The following is a 16,392-nucleotide window of genomic DNA, read 5'->3' as shown; positions in this document are numbered from 1 at the left end:
CAATCCATTCGTGTGATATCTTCACTTTCCAGTAGCTCTTGAACATTAGCAGTACGGTGTGGCCGGGCATTGTCATCCATAAAAATAAAGTCTGGTCCAATGGCCCCTCGGAACAGACGCACATGGGGTAGGATTACCTCATTGCAGTAGCGGTCTCCAGTTACAAAACCTCGGTCGAAGATCTGTAGCTCAGTTCGCCCGTTCAACATAATGCCACCCCAGACGACAACTCCAGGACCCCCGTAACAATCTCTTTCTGCGATGTTATTGGGGTGAAAGCGAGCTCCAACCGCTCTCCAGATCAACTGACATTGAGAATCGCTTGTAGCACTAAAACGACTCTCATCTGTGAAGAGGACGCGACTCATTTGATGAGGTGTCCAGGTTTCGTGTTTTCTGCACCACTCTAAACGGTGCCGCCGATGGCTAACTTTTAAAGGTATGCAGCGTTCAGGACATCTAGCAAATAAGCCACCTTTGTGGAGGCGTCTGGCCACTGTATATCTTGATACTTGTCGTCCTGTGGCTGTGCACAGTTGCTGAGATATGGCGCTCGCTGACTAAAAATGGCTTCTTTTCGCCTGGAGGACAATGTAACGGTCATCTTTTGGTGTTGTTTTCCTTGGACGGCCACCACCAACCTTCCGAACAGCTGTACCAGTAGTTTTAAAGGCATTTCAAGTACGAGAAACAACAGATTTTGTTGATCCCGAATGCTTCGGCGACACTGGTCACACTATGCCTCTCCTCAAGCTTCCCAATCATTCTTCCACAAGTAAAGTCGTCTAAATGATTTCTTGAAGACATGTTTCACAAGGCAAATCACTTGCACTTGCAGCGAATGTCTTATGGTGCTATGGTGCTCTTCATCCTTTTATCACAGCTTTGACCTGCGCGCGCCGACCCACAAGGTTTACGTACACTTACATCACCTACGACGTTTTATTTCTAAAATTTGCATACAAATAATCTTTCTACTGAATTACATGCATATTATACTGCAATTTCATGGCTATCTTATACTTTGTTGGGGAGCTGTGGCCGAAAAACCACTTGTTGCTTAAGTTTTGCACACCAGTGTAGATGGTGAGGAAGGGAATGATTGATGATATTTAAGACCAGACTCTTATTTCTCCTGACAGTCTAGGGAAGTAATGATTATTTCTAAAATGATGATAAACTAAGAATCTTTTAAAAAAGAAGGAAAAATCTTACAAGGGAAAAATTTTTTTTTTGAAAAATGGTGGGAAAATGTATAAAATTTTGTTCCGATTATCTGGTTTTTCCGGTTATCTGATTTCTGGATACAAGGTTCTCTACTGTATTTTAATTAATTAATAGTAAAGTAAAATATAACTTGTTTGTTTAAACCATTAAAAAAAATTATCATTTAAACTTTTTTTACAAAATTTATTTCGATTTAAAACCTTAAGAAAAAAAGAACCATTCACATTAGTAATATTTGTAGGACTTTAGATGCAATCACAATCAAGAAATAAACTATTTTACTGGTTTTCCTTCCTTCATAGGGTGACAGTTTATAAATCATTTATAGGCATTTATAGATTTTCTTTCATAACAGTGAAATCTACAGGTATTATGTGCTTTCATTGGTTGATAACCATTTATAGGTCAGACCCCACTTACAATAGGGCTTATTGTATACTTTCTGAAAAAAGAAACTATTACACTGGACAATCAATTTTTATTAGAGACTACTGATTAATAATTTAATTAATCCAATGTAAATAATCGAACATCCAAACTGTTCCATCTAGTAGTTTAGGAATTGCTTATCATGAATAGTTTCCACTTAAAAATTAAATCAGAGATAATACTGTTATCAAAAATAAAATAGATGTCTTAAATGGAATTGAAAAAAGGAAGAAAGAAAATTGCTAATAATTAGATTTGTTTTAAAATTATTTGTTTCTTATAAAAATTCTTTAGATTTGGAAAATTTCTGTAAAATCATAGAACCTGATTAGTAATTATATTGGAAAAAACCTTGTTGTCTAAGTTTGAATTAAAATCAATGCACTTATTGAGTGGAAAATTAAAATCATTTCTTTTGCCTAAAAGTTTAAAAGAAATTTATGTATTTTTATTAGTTCTAAGAGTTTAATCTTAAATAATTGCTGAAAGATTTAAAATACTATTTTTATTAAGTGAATGAATTTCACTTTGATAAATTTGTTTCGCTAAAATTATCAAAATTAATAACCAAAAGTTCATTAATAACGCTGAGAAAGTACAAATTTGTATGCAGAATAAGATTATCAGTCGACTTAATAAATCTATATTCTTGGAAAGAAGGAAAAAAAGATTGCAAATATTAGTGCTAAAATTATTCATTTATTACCCACATACAATTGTAAAGATAGTGAGAGAAATTATGAGTTTTATTTTAATGAAACTTATTTACTAATAAGCAATTTAACTAGAAATATCCCTCTCCCAAATATCCAAAAATCGATGCAAATATCTTCTAAGTCTATTTTATAGTTAAGAAACTGTAAAAAAATATTTTTAAAAAAGTATTCCCCCAAAATTAATGATTAAGGCTTGCCCCCTTACAGTGTGGTTTAAAGTCAATACTTGAGTGTAGATATTGATACTCTAATTTCTCTTCTTTCCATCTACTTTATTTTATTGTTTTGAAGATATTTTTAGGTTTTTAATGACCAATGTTAATGATTTAAATGCATTGGAAAATATTGACTGATTATTCCATACAAAATGTATGAAAATAGCACTTTATCCCCTGCTCATGATTTAAAGGACATCCTTTGGTCATATTTATATCAATTTACGAAAAAAAAAGTTATAAAAGTGCAATTTTTTAATAAATAAAAAAAAAAATTTCCTTTAATTATTTCCCTAGAATTGACTTTTGCTGTACTGTGATGCCACAATTGGCATTACATATTTATTTTCTAACCTTTTAAAATATCTTTCATTGCTTAAGCTTATTTTTATTAATAGAATTATATTTGAAACAAATCAAAGACTTAATCTTTTAAAACGAACATAAAATATTTATTCTTCTCTTATAGATCAATGTAACGGATACTTTTTATTTCATTACTAATGCAGACTTATTAATTCACTGTCGCCTCTAATCGAAAAAAAGATCTATTAATAACTTTTTATTCAAAATTTTTAACCACTAAATGTTTCAGTTGCATGGTTGTAATAATTCTCATAAATTTGTTGTCGACTTGTGATTGCCAAGGTGTTCTTTTAAACCCAATATTGATATGCTGGTTGGCTTTGTTTTGGCTTTGTTATGTTTTGATAATTTGCCAATTTTGGATCTCCTACCCATACTTTCTGTGTTCATTTGGAACAATTGTATTCACTTTTAATAAAAATTTGTGGCGACTAGGAGTGCCCTTTGGGTGCTCCTGTCCCAGCCGTCCTAACGGTTTTAAAGAATGCAATCGTAACGAAATGCTAACAAAACTTCTTAATGTGGAAGTTATATTTTCTGGATCCCTTTAAGAGATTTATTTTTGATAATTTGTTGTATTGATGGCCATTCTCTATAATCTTCAAAAATTATTGTTTAATAAATTGGATTTTTAAACGATTTATATATTGTTTCCTGGACATTATCATTTTTAGTATTTTCATAATCAAGATGTATTTTCGTATAGCCAAATGAAATCCATTATACAAATATTGGCGGCCACTGATGGAGAAAAACCTCCGCCATATGTATTTATATAAAAATTTGGTAATTTTATAAAAACTCTTCTAATTCTCATTTCTATTTGTTTCATATTTAAAGTAAGAAAAAATGTAATTTACTGATAATTTATTATCTTAGTAGCGTGATTTAATTGCAAAATCCTAGTAGTTCTTTTAATGCATGATAAATTTTAGTTTAAAAATACTGGAGTTTAGAATAGCATTCCAATAAATCTTCTAAGTAAATTTGACGTATTTCAGCTGCCAACATACAAGATATTATATTTAAAAGAAGTTTTAATCCCAGTTAATAAATGGAATAATTTCAGTTCTTGATTATAGAGAATAATTTAGATTGGTAGTCAACTTATAACTTGACAGTTTCACTTTATGGATAATTAGACGCCTTTAGTGTGACATTACGGGTTCAAACGGACTCTTCCAGGGAGTTAATACATGCATTTTCCTCTAGAGGGGAAAACAGTTGTTTTTTGTTTGCATTCTGCAAATGAAATATTTTATACAAAGCAATACGATGTATGTAATAAAGAATTTCAGTAACAGTTAGGAATCTATTATGTTTTGCTTCATTTACATTAAAAAAAAATATGTTTAAATATCTTGATTTATTTAGAATCTTATTTTATAGAAATTTCCATGGATAAATGCCCCTTTGCAAGTTGGACTTTGCGGCTTATTGTAAGTATCATATTTTGGCTATATAGTTTTATTTGGTTACATATTTGTAATAAGCTTGTTCCTTTTAAACTAAAATCTAAATAAGCTCTAAGCACATTTTAGTTTCTATCAAAAATTTTAATTAAGTTTGAAAAATATATTAAGAAAAATGTAAAAAATGTTTAAAAATTTGAAATGAAAACAAATTCAGAGATTTTAAAAAATAATATTGTACTTTTATTTGTGTTCAAGTTATTCATTGGCAAATGTTTCTGATGAAATTATGATTGCATGATGAGAATTAACGGACTTTGAAATTTTAATGGAGCTATTCGCGTGGATGGGGCATTCCATCTTGGAAATTGTGAGGGAATTTGACATTCCTTGACTATTGTGCCTTTAATAAATATTATCAGGCATAACCTCCCACAATGAACAACGTAGTGGTTGACTGTCTATGCTTGATGACTGAAACCATCAACTTGTGCATGGAATTGTCAGTGTTAACAAAGTGATATTGCTTGAAATAACTGCAAGTATCAATGTGAGGCATGAAATGAACGTGTCTGTTAGGAATATGTGGCGAAATTTGGTTCTAATTTGGTATGGTAACAGAAGGCTGACTCAAGTGCTTTTACTAATATCATGACATGTCCAGCGCCTTTCATGGGCTCATGACCAAATTCGTTGTACTCTAGACGATTGGAAAACTGTGATCAGATGTGTCATGATTTTAGTTTGTCAGAGCTTATGGGAGAGTTCGGGTGTGTCGCACACCCTTCAAAGCCATAGACCCAAATTGTCAACAAGACTCAGTGCAATCTGTTGGTGACTCCATAATGGTGTGGGAGGCTTTTTCATAGCAAAGACTGGGCCTTATGGTTTGATCCTTGACTGAAAATGGGTACAAGAACTGCAGACCTCCTATTTTTAGAATATATGTAGTGTTTTGATAATTTTTTTGGTAATTATTGTTTGCAATTTTTACTTGTTTTTCTTCTTTTTTTTCTAAATCTATTTTTTTAAATTAATCCTCTTGTGATTTTAAAGAAAAAAATTAGTATTATTATGACACTCTTAAGTTAAAATCGCAGATTCAAGGAATCTGTCTTTGACACACTCGGTTTGTGCCAATATCCCTGTTAATCTGTGCATTTTTCAATTATTCTTTTGACAGTTATTGCTTGGAATTTTCCCCTTTTTTAAAAAAAAAACATATTATTTTTATACAATTCGAAAAAAATAACTTGAATAACTTATATTACAATCGCAAAACCCAAATTTTCTTTTTCAATTTTTTCGCATAGTTATTTTGATTCACTTGGACTTTTACTCAACTGGATTTTAACTTTCAAGGGCTTTTAATGACTTTTAACTTTTATTCAATTACTATATTATCTCACTGTGGTTTTCTATTGGCCTTTTTATGCACTTTTGCTTTTAGCTTGCTTTGTTTTAATGTTTTTTTTAGCTGTTTTAAGTTCTAAATTTTCCATGTGTTTTCATTTGAATTTAGTGTATGGGCCCTACGGGCCATAACCATTACCTTACATACATAGACAAAAGCAATATTTTCTTAATATGTATTTTGTTGAATTCTTATTATTGCTGTTATTCTTAAAATTATGATTAACAATAATGCTTTTTTTAAAAAATGTTTTTTTTCCTTCATTTAAGTAACAAATCCATTATCCAAATGAAACATTGCAGTTCTTAGAAAAAATCACGATATGTCGGGCAATATTGATATCTTTGATGATATATCATGATATTGAAAATTCCAATATTGCTTGCCTTTACAATTAAAAAACTCAAGCGATTTAAGAGTTTGTTTTTAGTCTTACAAAAACAATCAATGCTAGACATAGTAAAAGGAAAGATTTAAAATAATCCCAACTAAGACAAACAAAAATGCCTGTATACACCAGCATAATTTATATTCTACTCTCATGAAGGAGCATTTTGGGATTGTTGACTGTCAAATTGGCTAGTTCCATAGCCTTGAATGAAATTGGAGAAATGGCTTAACCTGATGCTTTCACAAGACTGGTCGTAGGTCCTTAGTCAAAATTCATTAAGAGGTTCTTTCTCAAAAACACAAAAAGTGTAATTTACATATTTTGTGACATTTATTGAAGCCTTTTATAATTTACCCTTTGGTTCTCAAAATATCGATTTTTCTAAGTATATTATTGGTGATCGAAATGGGCTACAGGTGGGACAAAGCAGAGCTCTCTACCTATGGCAACACTTTGCATGTTTTCACCATTAGCGTATGGAGAGTCATGAAAAGGAAGTACATTACTTTCAGTTGCAATTTTCAAGTGGATAAAATCTTAGATCTAAGATTTCTTGGAAGGAAATCTTAGAAATTACTATTGGTTTATTAAATAGGTCTCGTGATTCCCACAAAGAGTAAAGGGAAAAATGTCTTTACTTTTAATTAATGCATACTTGAGTCAAAAATAGATTTAAGGACAGTATGTGAATTTAAAAGTGTGAGAAAGTGTTCCGATTAGAATAATAAAATAAAAGAGAAGGATTTACGGAAAAGATAACATAAAAATATTAATTGAAGATTTTTATGTAACACATATATATATATAAAGTTTTTTTGGGCCACAAAATGTTTGAATCCGCTACTTTTGGAGCTTCCATTCGCTACTTTCTAATATTAAATTCTGGCAACACTGCCATTGGTTGGCACTGGAGAGAAAGGCAGGTAGACTGAATTGCAGCTGTTGTCATGGAAACTGGGTTGCTTTAAGATAGTTGGGAGAATGAGGCAGCAAAAATAGGAGAAAGTGGCTAATATTGGTGTTAAAGAAAACAAAGCGTAGATTTTTAAAAAAAAATTTAGTGAGAATTTTACAAAAATTTTAAGCAAAATACAGAAAAGAGCAAGATTTTTTTTAGAGTATTTATAATAATAATTGATTTGAGATAATAATTGTAAGCTGATTTCTTACTATGATTTTTAAAAATCAGATTTTTCCTATATGATTTTTAAAAAACAGATTTTTTTATTAATATTTTTTAACTAAACGACTAATTTTAAGGGAATTAAAATTATATTTGAAAAGACACAGTTGCTCATAAATACTTTACTTCAGATACTATTTTTTTCTTGTATCCTACCTTTTTTTTTAGTTTTACATATTTTAATTTATCCCACTTGGTGTTTTGTGGGGGAAGGAAATGTCAACATAGGCATGATCATGAAGAAGATCATACACATGTTTTATAATATTTACTGTTCTTTTTTTTTTCTATAAAGAAATCCAATTTTTTCTGTGAAGTTTTTTTATTATAAAAGTAATCATAATTCTGAAATATGTTTGCTTCCTTAAAACAAAAGAACTTACCTAAAAAACCTCTAAAAGAAACTTCTCTATAAGGGAAGATTGCCTTTTTCGTTTCTCGAAAGAAATTCCCAAGTCTTTACAATTCCAATATAAAGCTTAATTTATGGCTATAAAAACAAATTAACAAAAAACAAGCTAAAAGTTAGTAATTAGCAAAAAAAGCAACAAATTTTTTTTAAACGAGAAATTAGAAGAAAAAAAACAATGCGAAAAAAATAACTATAAAGACCAGCTAACATTAAATAAGAAGCAAAAAAATAAATTAACAGTTAATAACTAATATAAACAAAAGAACATTTAAGCGACGTAGGTAAAAGAAATTGAAATAAAGTGCAAAGGCAAGGAGACTTGAGAGAGCTGGCTGACCAGTGCAAAAACATAGCCAACTTGCCAATTCCTAGTCCTCGAAAACTAATTCATTGCCAAACTAAGACACCTCCATCTTTGTACATTCGCTTTCCTGAGAAGGTATTTTTAAGTTAAATACATTTAAACATGATGAAACTTCTAAAACATGTTCAAGATACATATTTTTTATAATACAACATTTATTTATATTTGTACGCACATTTAAGCTGTTATTAATTCCGAAATAGCTAAGAACTACTTTTCAAATGTGTAGTTTTACATTTCCTACCTTTCCCTGCAGTGCCAACTTGAGGTGAAACGAAATATAGGACATATTTTTGAGAAATTTTGGAAAAAGTTGAGAATATTTAAAATGTATATACTTTTAAAAAATTCTCTGCAAAGATTTTTTTATAAAACATCGTGTTAGGAATTTCATTCAAGCCCTCTGCTGCTCTGAGCCCTAGGACAATTATCCCTATTTTTTCTCTCTTTGAGTACAGTTTTGTACTTGCACTGTCTAGAAAACTAATATAAAGTAATATATTGAAGCTGGGGGAGACACTTTTGAGATCCTTCATCATTTACTGTATCCTATTATGTGTATAAAGTTTAATCAAAAGACTGATATTACTTTGTAGGTGAGCCTTTTACACAAAGTGTAAAATTTATGTTTTCAAGGCATCCTATAAGGTTCCCAGATTAATTCTTCATATGTAATAATACTTAATATTTTTTTTTTCTTTTTCAGTCTGGTCTTTGCTACCCCATTATGCTGTGCATTATTTCCACAACAAAGGTAATACTTTTATTTTCTTTCTGAAATATAACTCTATGGTGAGTAAATGTTGTTCAATTTCTACTAAATAAGTTCAGTTTTTTTTTTTTTTTTTTTTTTTTTTTTTGTCTTTTTACAAAATGGTTCAAATATTTAGTTAAAGTACATTATTTGAACAGCTAGTGTCCTGGCCTAAATATCACAACAGGACTCTTAAGGAACAGGGATTTTAGAAAAATATGTAATTGTCAGAGAATTTGGTTTTGGCTTCTCTCTCTCCTTTTTTTTTCTAAAAAATATGGGAAATTTGTATATTTTCGTCAAAACCCACTGACGATTCTGCACCTAAACAGTCGTATATTAACCTACAGTCTTCGCATAGCAAAATCGGTTTTTCTATGTTATTAGATAAGAAAATAATGCATTGGGAAGAAACATACTCCCAATTTTGCCCATCGGCTAATCGTCAGTGGGTTAATAAACCAGGAAATAGACACATAATTGAATTAGTGGTAACATTAAAAGATTTTTTTACGTCTATAACAGTTGAGTTTAGTAAAAAGAGTTCTGAGTGACATTTTAGTGAATTTGAGCAGGGTCACCACTCCACAACGAGAACAGGGAAAACCTGGAAATTACTGGGAATTTAAAAATTGCCTAAAATAACAGGTAAAATGTAGGGAATTTTGAGTTTTTCATTACAAACTGGAAATATACAGGGAATTTTGTTTCTTATTTTGATATTTTAAAAAAAAATGGTAACCACTCTAATGTAAATCTATGGGATATTTAAGAAAGATATTTCAGCTATTAAACTTTTTAATTTACTATAACATTATTTAAGTATGTTCAGCTGTGTATGTTTTTCCAGCAATTAAAATTAGTATAGTTAGCCCAATATAGCTCACACAAGAGCACAGTGATTGTGTGTTTCCTCTTAATATATTGTATATGATATGTACAGAGAGAACACAGGGAATTTTTTTTTCCATATTGGAGTGGTAACCCTGTTGAATTTTTTAGTCTTAAAGTTTTTGTCTCAATTTTTTGTCTCTTCTCTGAATCTCAGAATTTTTTTATTTTCTTATGTGTCTTTAGTTTCAATAGAATTTCGATGATAAAGTATCACCTGACAGCACAATACCTTTGAAATAAAGGGAAAATAAAAACTTCACTAGAAAAATACAGAGATCCCTATCATTAATCATTTATCCGTAATTATTATGGTTTTGTTGTTAAGATTACTGTCTTACTGATTAATAAAAATGACACTTCATGAGAATTTTTCTAATTATCTCTTAAAAGTATTGTTTTTTCCAGATTACCAAGAGTTAGGAAATTTTTCCCTTTACAGCAAAAGTTAAAAAAAAGAAAGTTACTCTTAAGTGTTAAATTTTTTTCTTGAAATCAAATTTATGCATAATATTATTAATATTAGGTATATGCCTATATATAGTTAAGTAGTAAAACCTCTTGAAATCGTTCTAATTTGAATTTTGCGTAGGTTATATGTTTTATTGTACTTCTGATTATGGATTGCAATTTTTGAAAGGTGGCACCTTTTGAAAATAATACTTATAACTTTTAACAGTAAATGATTTTTAGAGCTGTTGTAGATTTTCCTCAAAAGCATGTTGTAATAAAATAACATAACAATTAATATTGGATATCCTGTTGCACACTTTCTGTTTTTAACTTTTTTATACATTACTTTTGTTTTTTTTTTAGATTGAGGAAACCCCAATTTGAATGATGCTTAAAATTCTTTTAAAGTTAACAATTTTAAAACAAAGATATTTATGAAAACTGATAAAATAACATGTTACAAATAACCTTTTTGAAAATGCCTATCGAAAACATCACCCCTTTGTTATTTCATTTGTGATAATCTCTGAGGGGCTCTTAAGATTGAGTAACTGTATTATTAACATTTATTTGTATTAAACGTTAAAATAAATTTGTGACAATACCATCTTCATATGCCTAATAAATCTATATGTCCGTTAAACAATTTAAAAAAACTATGTAAAAAATGAAACTATCATAAAGTTCATATTTCTCATAAACATAGAATATGAATGTTTCATGAAAGTTGATCAAGGAAATTAGTAGTTTCATGAAAGCAGTTTGATGAAATTAGTAGCTACATGAAAGTAGATATTTCATGTACCTATATGGTGTTTTCAATATAAATATAAACAACTACAATCTCGAGCTCTTGACCTGCTGTACTTCCAATTAAAGAGTATACAGCTGCTTACCACAGCTCATTCTGCGAGGCAATATTTTCAAACAGATAATTTTGTTTTTAATAAAAAATAAATTATATAATTTCTCACCTCAAATCTGCTGTATTTCGTAAGATATTAATGAAATTAAGTAATTCTGGTGAGTTTGAAGATAAATTTCTTTTTAGTCATTTAGATTGTTAAAATGGTGACATGGTTGCTAGATTTAGAAAGAACTTTTTGCAGTCCTGATTTGGCCTCTTTTTACTTGTTTATTACTGTTTGTTCTTGATGCAAGCCGTGTACTATCATTAGTTAGTGTTATCATATTGTTCGAGCAGCGAGACTAAGTTCATTTTACAAATTATCATTTAGGTTTAAATTTCAAAGTTAACAAGGTAAAAAGTGTTTTATAACAATTCTTTTTTCAAATGACGATTTCTTTTTCAAGCACAAATAATAAATCGGGTAACCAATACACATATGAAAGAAATACTACTCTAGAGAGTCTCAAAACACAATGATCACATTGTGAGCTAAATGGCTTCAAAATACCACAAAAACCTAGTGTACAAAACTCCACCCATATCCTTAATTTGAATATATTTACTTGTGAGGAAGAGTAAAGGCTATGAGATTTAAAAATTTAGATTTTGAATTTCATAATTACTTTTTATCTAATTTTATTATTGGTAGCATTTTAGTTCTGCTCTACAAGATCAGTTTTGTGATTTTGAATTTTGTTTCAAATGGACAAAGAAAAACTGAGAAATGTACAGCAATTTCACAATAAATAAAATTCAAAACTATCCAAAATAGAAATAACATCACTAGTTTCATGATTTTAAATTATTTGAATATTCACTACCAAAAATATTAAATTACTTTTTGAAAGACACGAGTATGAAAACAATCTGATTTTTCAAAGATGGGAGTATTTTGTACAAAAAAAAATGAACAGAAAAATAAGCTGAAATAAATGACACAAATCATTAAAATCTAATAACTAAGGACTGTTAACAAAAAATCTCTTTAATAGCAAGCATAATCAAGAATAATAATTACAATAGTTGATATTATTTAAGGAAAGTGTAAATTAATTACTTTTATGTTAATTTAAAATTAAATTTATTTAGTATGATTTGCTCATTACATACCGAGAAATACGAATAAAGAAACAAGGGTAATTAATTATTTGAAAATTTTAAAAAGTAAAATCAATACAGTGTAAAGTCGCGTATCCGGAATTGGTGGGACTTCCAGAAGTCTGTATAATAGATTTTTCCGTATAATAGACCCCCAAGGTAAACAAAGCTTAAAATGATTTAATAAACGATCTGAATCTAAGAAGCAAAAAATAAATAAATGTTATTTTTAAGGGGAGCAATGTTTTAGCATTAGAATATCTAATCTATAAAATATGAAATGTTAGAAAAAAAATATTGCTGAAAATATGGAAAACGAAAAAAATTTAACAGTTATGAAAATATTAATCCGCCATTTTGAACTAGAACGATTCAAGCAGGAAGGGGAAATTCATGTCATTCTGGAACAAAGCTTAAAATGATCTAAATCTAAGACGCAAAAAATAAATAAATTTTTTTTTAAGGGGAATAATGCTTTAGTAATAGAATATCTAATCAATAAAATATGAAATATTAGAAAAAAAACATTATTCCTTAAAATATAGAAAACGAAAAAAAATATTATTCCTTAAAATATAGAAAACGAAAAAAAATTGACATATGAAAATAATAATCCGCCATTTTTAACTAGAATGATTCAAGCAAGAAAGGGAAATTCCCGTCATTCATTAAAGTGGATAGGTGGAGGAGAAAAATGCATTTCCTCCTTATTTGTGAAGGAAAATAAGTGTAAAGAAGAGATCATTTATGTTGAGGGTGGGGAAGTAACAAATTATTGTTTTCTCTCCAATCATTGGCTATCAATCAAGCATAAAGGCGGGGCACGCTGATCGGGTTCTCTTTATTTTTTCTTCTATGACTGAAAGAATCTGCTAAAGAGAGAATGTTGCCCCCTTTTCCCCCCGCCTCCTAAATATTGCATGGTATGGGGAAGTCAAGGACGTATATCCTTTTAGACCTATTCAAATTTTCTATTTTGACTCCCCCTCCACCTTAACGCTTGCCCCGTTTACCCTTTTTCACAGTATTTATTCTTTCAATAAAAAGGTTCCAGGAAATGCCTCTTTTACTAGCCACCTGCATGGGAAAGGAGGGGGGGGGACTCAGTTGCGATCTTTTGAAAACAAATATCCCTCTTTTTCCTACATTCCAAGGGAGGAGCGTCACTAACGGTCGCTCAATGGTCTTGGTAGATCTTCACTTCCCCTTTCTGGTGATTTATGGGTTCGATGCGGAAAAGAGAAAATGTGTCAAAAGACTTCTTTTTTTTTTTTTTTAGGGAAAGGGGATGATGGAGAGATGTTTGATTTTTTGATTGTTAAAAAGTGTCCGGGAAAGGGACGTCTGGATATGGGACGTTACACTGTATTAGTCACTAATCTAATAAAATAAACTTTTTATATTTATAGGGAGAATGTATTTTTTTTTAAAAAAATATTTTCCCTTTATAACATATTCTTAACAAAGTAGCGAAAAGAAGAACAAAAATGATAAATTTTGATTTGAAAACTAAATTTTTCTAAATATTATTTAACCGAAGAGTAATAATTAGTTTTATACTTATGATCACTTTAAGTATGAAGTAACTGGGTTGAAACCACAAGTTCATCAATAATAGTTTGGATAAAAATGAAATACTTTTGTAGAAGAAAATATCTTATAAAAATTTTACGATTTTCTAGTGTAATTACTGAATATTCTTGTCCCACTGATTCCTTCTAGAAAATTTTCTCTTTTTCAGAAAAAAAAAATCTTGCTCATTTTTCTGAGAAACCATATGAATTGCTACATATGAGTTTTATGAAAAAGCTAGTGTTGCAATGAAGATTATCAAATGCTTTGCATGAAAATTCAAAGTAAAACAGTACTGACAATACAAAAAATTTATATTTTTCTTTCGTGAAAATGTGTCTTAACTACGTCAACCTATATATCCCTAGAAGAAGAAAAATTGGGTTAAATCATGTTTTCCCTTCAAAATGATAGGGCTCATACTGGCAGAGCTGTAAATTACTTATGAATTATTTGTTTTGAACTGTGTGCTCTCCTAACATATAATTATAAAAAGGAAAAATATATTTATATAAAAGGTCGTACTTTTTTTCCGAACCTAAACAATAAAGAATAAGAGGAAAATTAATATGTAAATGCTTTCACATTGTTTAAAAAATTAATTAGAAAAAAAACTTTGCAAATTAGAAAAGTTTCTCCCTTTGTTAGTATGCTATCCTTTTAAAAGGCATCTTCCTTTGTTTTATTGGATTTAACAAAATAATTTTGTTTTGTGGATTTTTGTTCTTAACAGACTTTAAAAGATAGAGCATTAAACACTTTTTAAAAGATTAAGGGGTTGGCGGGGGTGGGGCTAAAAGGTAGGAAAGAAAGGCTTTACTTAATGAAATTGAGAGTGCTTTATAACTTTCAAAACTGTGCATTTGCCTGTTTTCAGATCTTTCAAGACTTACTTTTATTTTTGCTTAGTTTGAATGACATAAAAAGATTTTTTTGATTTTCTGAAAACAAAAGGAGCACATAAAACAAAAAGAGTTTTTAAAAACTTAAATGCATTCAAGCATGTATTACTAAAATTATCCTTTTCAACATGTTGATCACAGAAATGTTTGAGTATAATTTTTTTTAAATATAATCTAAATATTTTAATTGTCAGACAATCTTTAATTTTATGTTTCAAGCAATTTTGCAAAGCTGCAAGTACACTGGTGGACAAAACTAAGAGATGGAAGACATTTTCCCAAATATCTCAAAAAATACTGAATATAAATAAATGAAACAAGGTTTCTTAATCNAATAAAGTATGCAAAACAAAAATGAAAGTGCCATTCACTGGCAAGACCTATTGCCAATAAATCCAATGTAGTCTGAACTTAAGGATAAAAGATGACAATAAAAGTGAAGCTTGTACAGTGTGTGTTACCTCTAGTATGGTGTATGGTCACCCCTGACAGACAGACAGACAGCATGCACAACGAGTATGCATGCTGTTAATAAGGGAATTAAGGAGGACCTGTGGAAGACCCTCTCATTCTTCCACCAGAGCAATTTTTAACTCCAGAATGGTTCTGGGGGGAGGTTGGTGCATCACAATAGCTCTCCCAAAAGCATCCCAAGCATGTTCAATAGGATTCAGGTCTGGGGATTTGGCTGTCCAATCCATTCGTTGAATATCCTCGCTTTCCAGATACTCATCAACCATGAGAACCCTATGGGGTCGCGCATTGTCGTCCATAAAAATGAATCCAGGGCCAACAGCGCCTCTAAAAAGACGCACATAGGGCTCTAGGACCTCCTGCCTGTATCTCTGGGCAATCACGGAACCATTGTCAAACACATGGAGCGGTGTATGGGTATCTTGCATGATCCCTGCATAATGGTCCCTTTCGATAATGCTGCTGGGTTGGTTCCAGGTTCCCTCCATGTCAATAACCGTCCAGAATCGGGTTGTAAACTGAATCTGGACTCATCGGTGAAGAGAACATTAGCCCATTGAAGCTGTGTCCAATTCTGATGTTGTCTGCACCATTCTGCATGCGCTCTTTTGTGGGAGGGAGTGAGTGGGATGCAAATAACGGGCTTCCTGGCATACAGTCCTCTTTCATGGAGTTTCCTGGAAACTGTCTTACTCGAAATTGATGTTCCTGGCCTTCATTAGCTGTTGTAGCCCTCGGACGACCTTGTCCTGGTCGTCAAGATACTGTCCCACTAGTTTTAAATTACTCCACAAATTGGAAATGACGCTTGGTGTTATATCCAATTCCCTAGCAATCTGAGCTTGGGACTGGCCTGCCTCAAGTCTACCCACAATTCTCCTCCTCATGCCTTCGTCTAAACGATGATGTTCACTTATTTCACCTAAAAACCAGCAAGAAACAAGATTATTCAAAAAATGCACTAAAATCTGTGACTGTGTTGAAGTGTGGAATGAGAAGAACAGCTCGATGCGGACTTTTATGCCTCCTGCTGGCTTAGCAACGCCCACAAGAATACGTTGACTTATCTCAGGGCCAATAGCGCTACAGTGACCATATATGGCAATCAACTGTCCAGGTTTTGTGCAGTATTTTTAGAGAAATGTGCGAAAATGCTTTCTATCTCTTAATTTTGTCTACCAGTGTATATAGAACTCATAAAATACGTTA

General features: G+C 30.7%; 1 protein-coding gene across 6 annotated transcripts in view; it reads left to right on the top strand.

Moving 5' to 3' along the window:
• LOC107453001 (Sideroflexin-1-3) overlaps positions 1–16,392 on the top strand; it is a 96,289-nt gene that overhangs the window by 78,882 nt on the left and 1,015 nt on the right. For all 6 annotated transcript variants that reach the window (XM_043052512.2, XM_071187834.1, XM_021147140.3 and 3 more), the window contains 2 exons: positions 4,343–4,392; positions 8,836–8,883. In XM_043052512.2, coding sequence (XP_042908446.1) covers positions 4,343–4,392; positions 8,836–8,883 — 98 coding nt within the window. The remainder of the gene's footprint in view (positions 1–4,342; positions 4,393–8,835; positions 8,884–16,392) is intronic.

Source organism: Parasteatoda tepidariorum, chromosome X1, assembly GCF_043381705.1.
Source record: "Parasteatoda tepidariorum isolate YZ-2023 chromosome X1, CAS_Ptep_4.0, whole genome shotgun sequence".
Classification (NCBI taxonomy): domain Eukaryota; kingdom Metazoa; phylum Arthropoda; class Arachnida; order Araneae; family Theridiidae; genus Parasteatoda; species Parasteatoda tepidariorum.
This window is presented reverse-complemented; position numbering and strand designations above follow the sequence as displayed.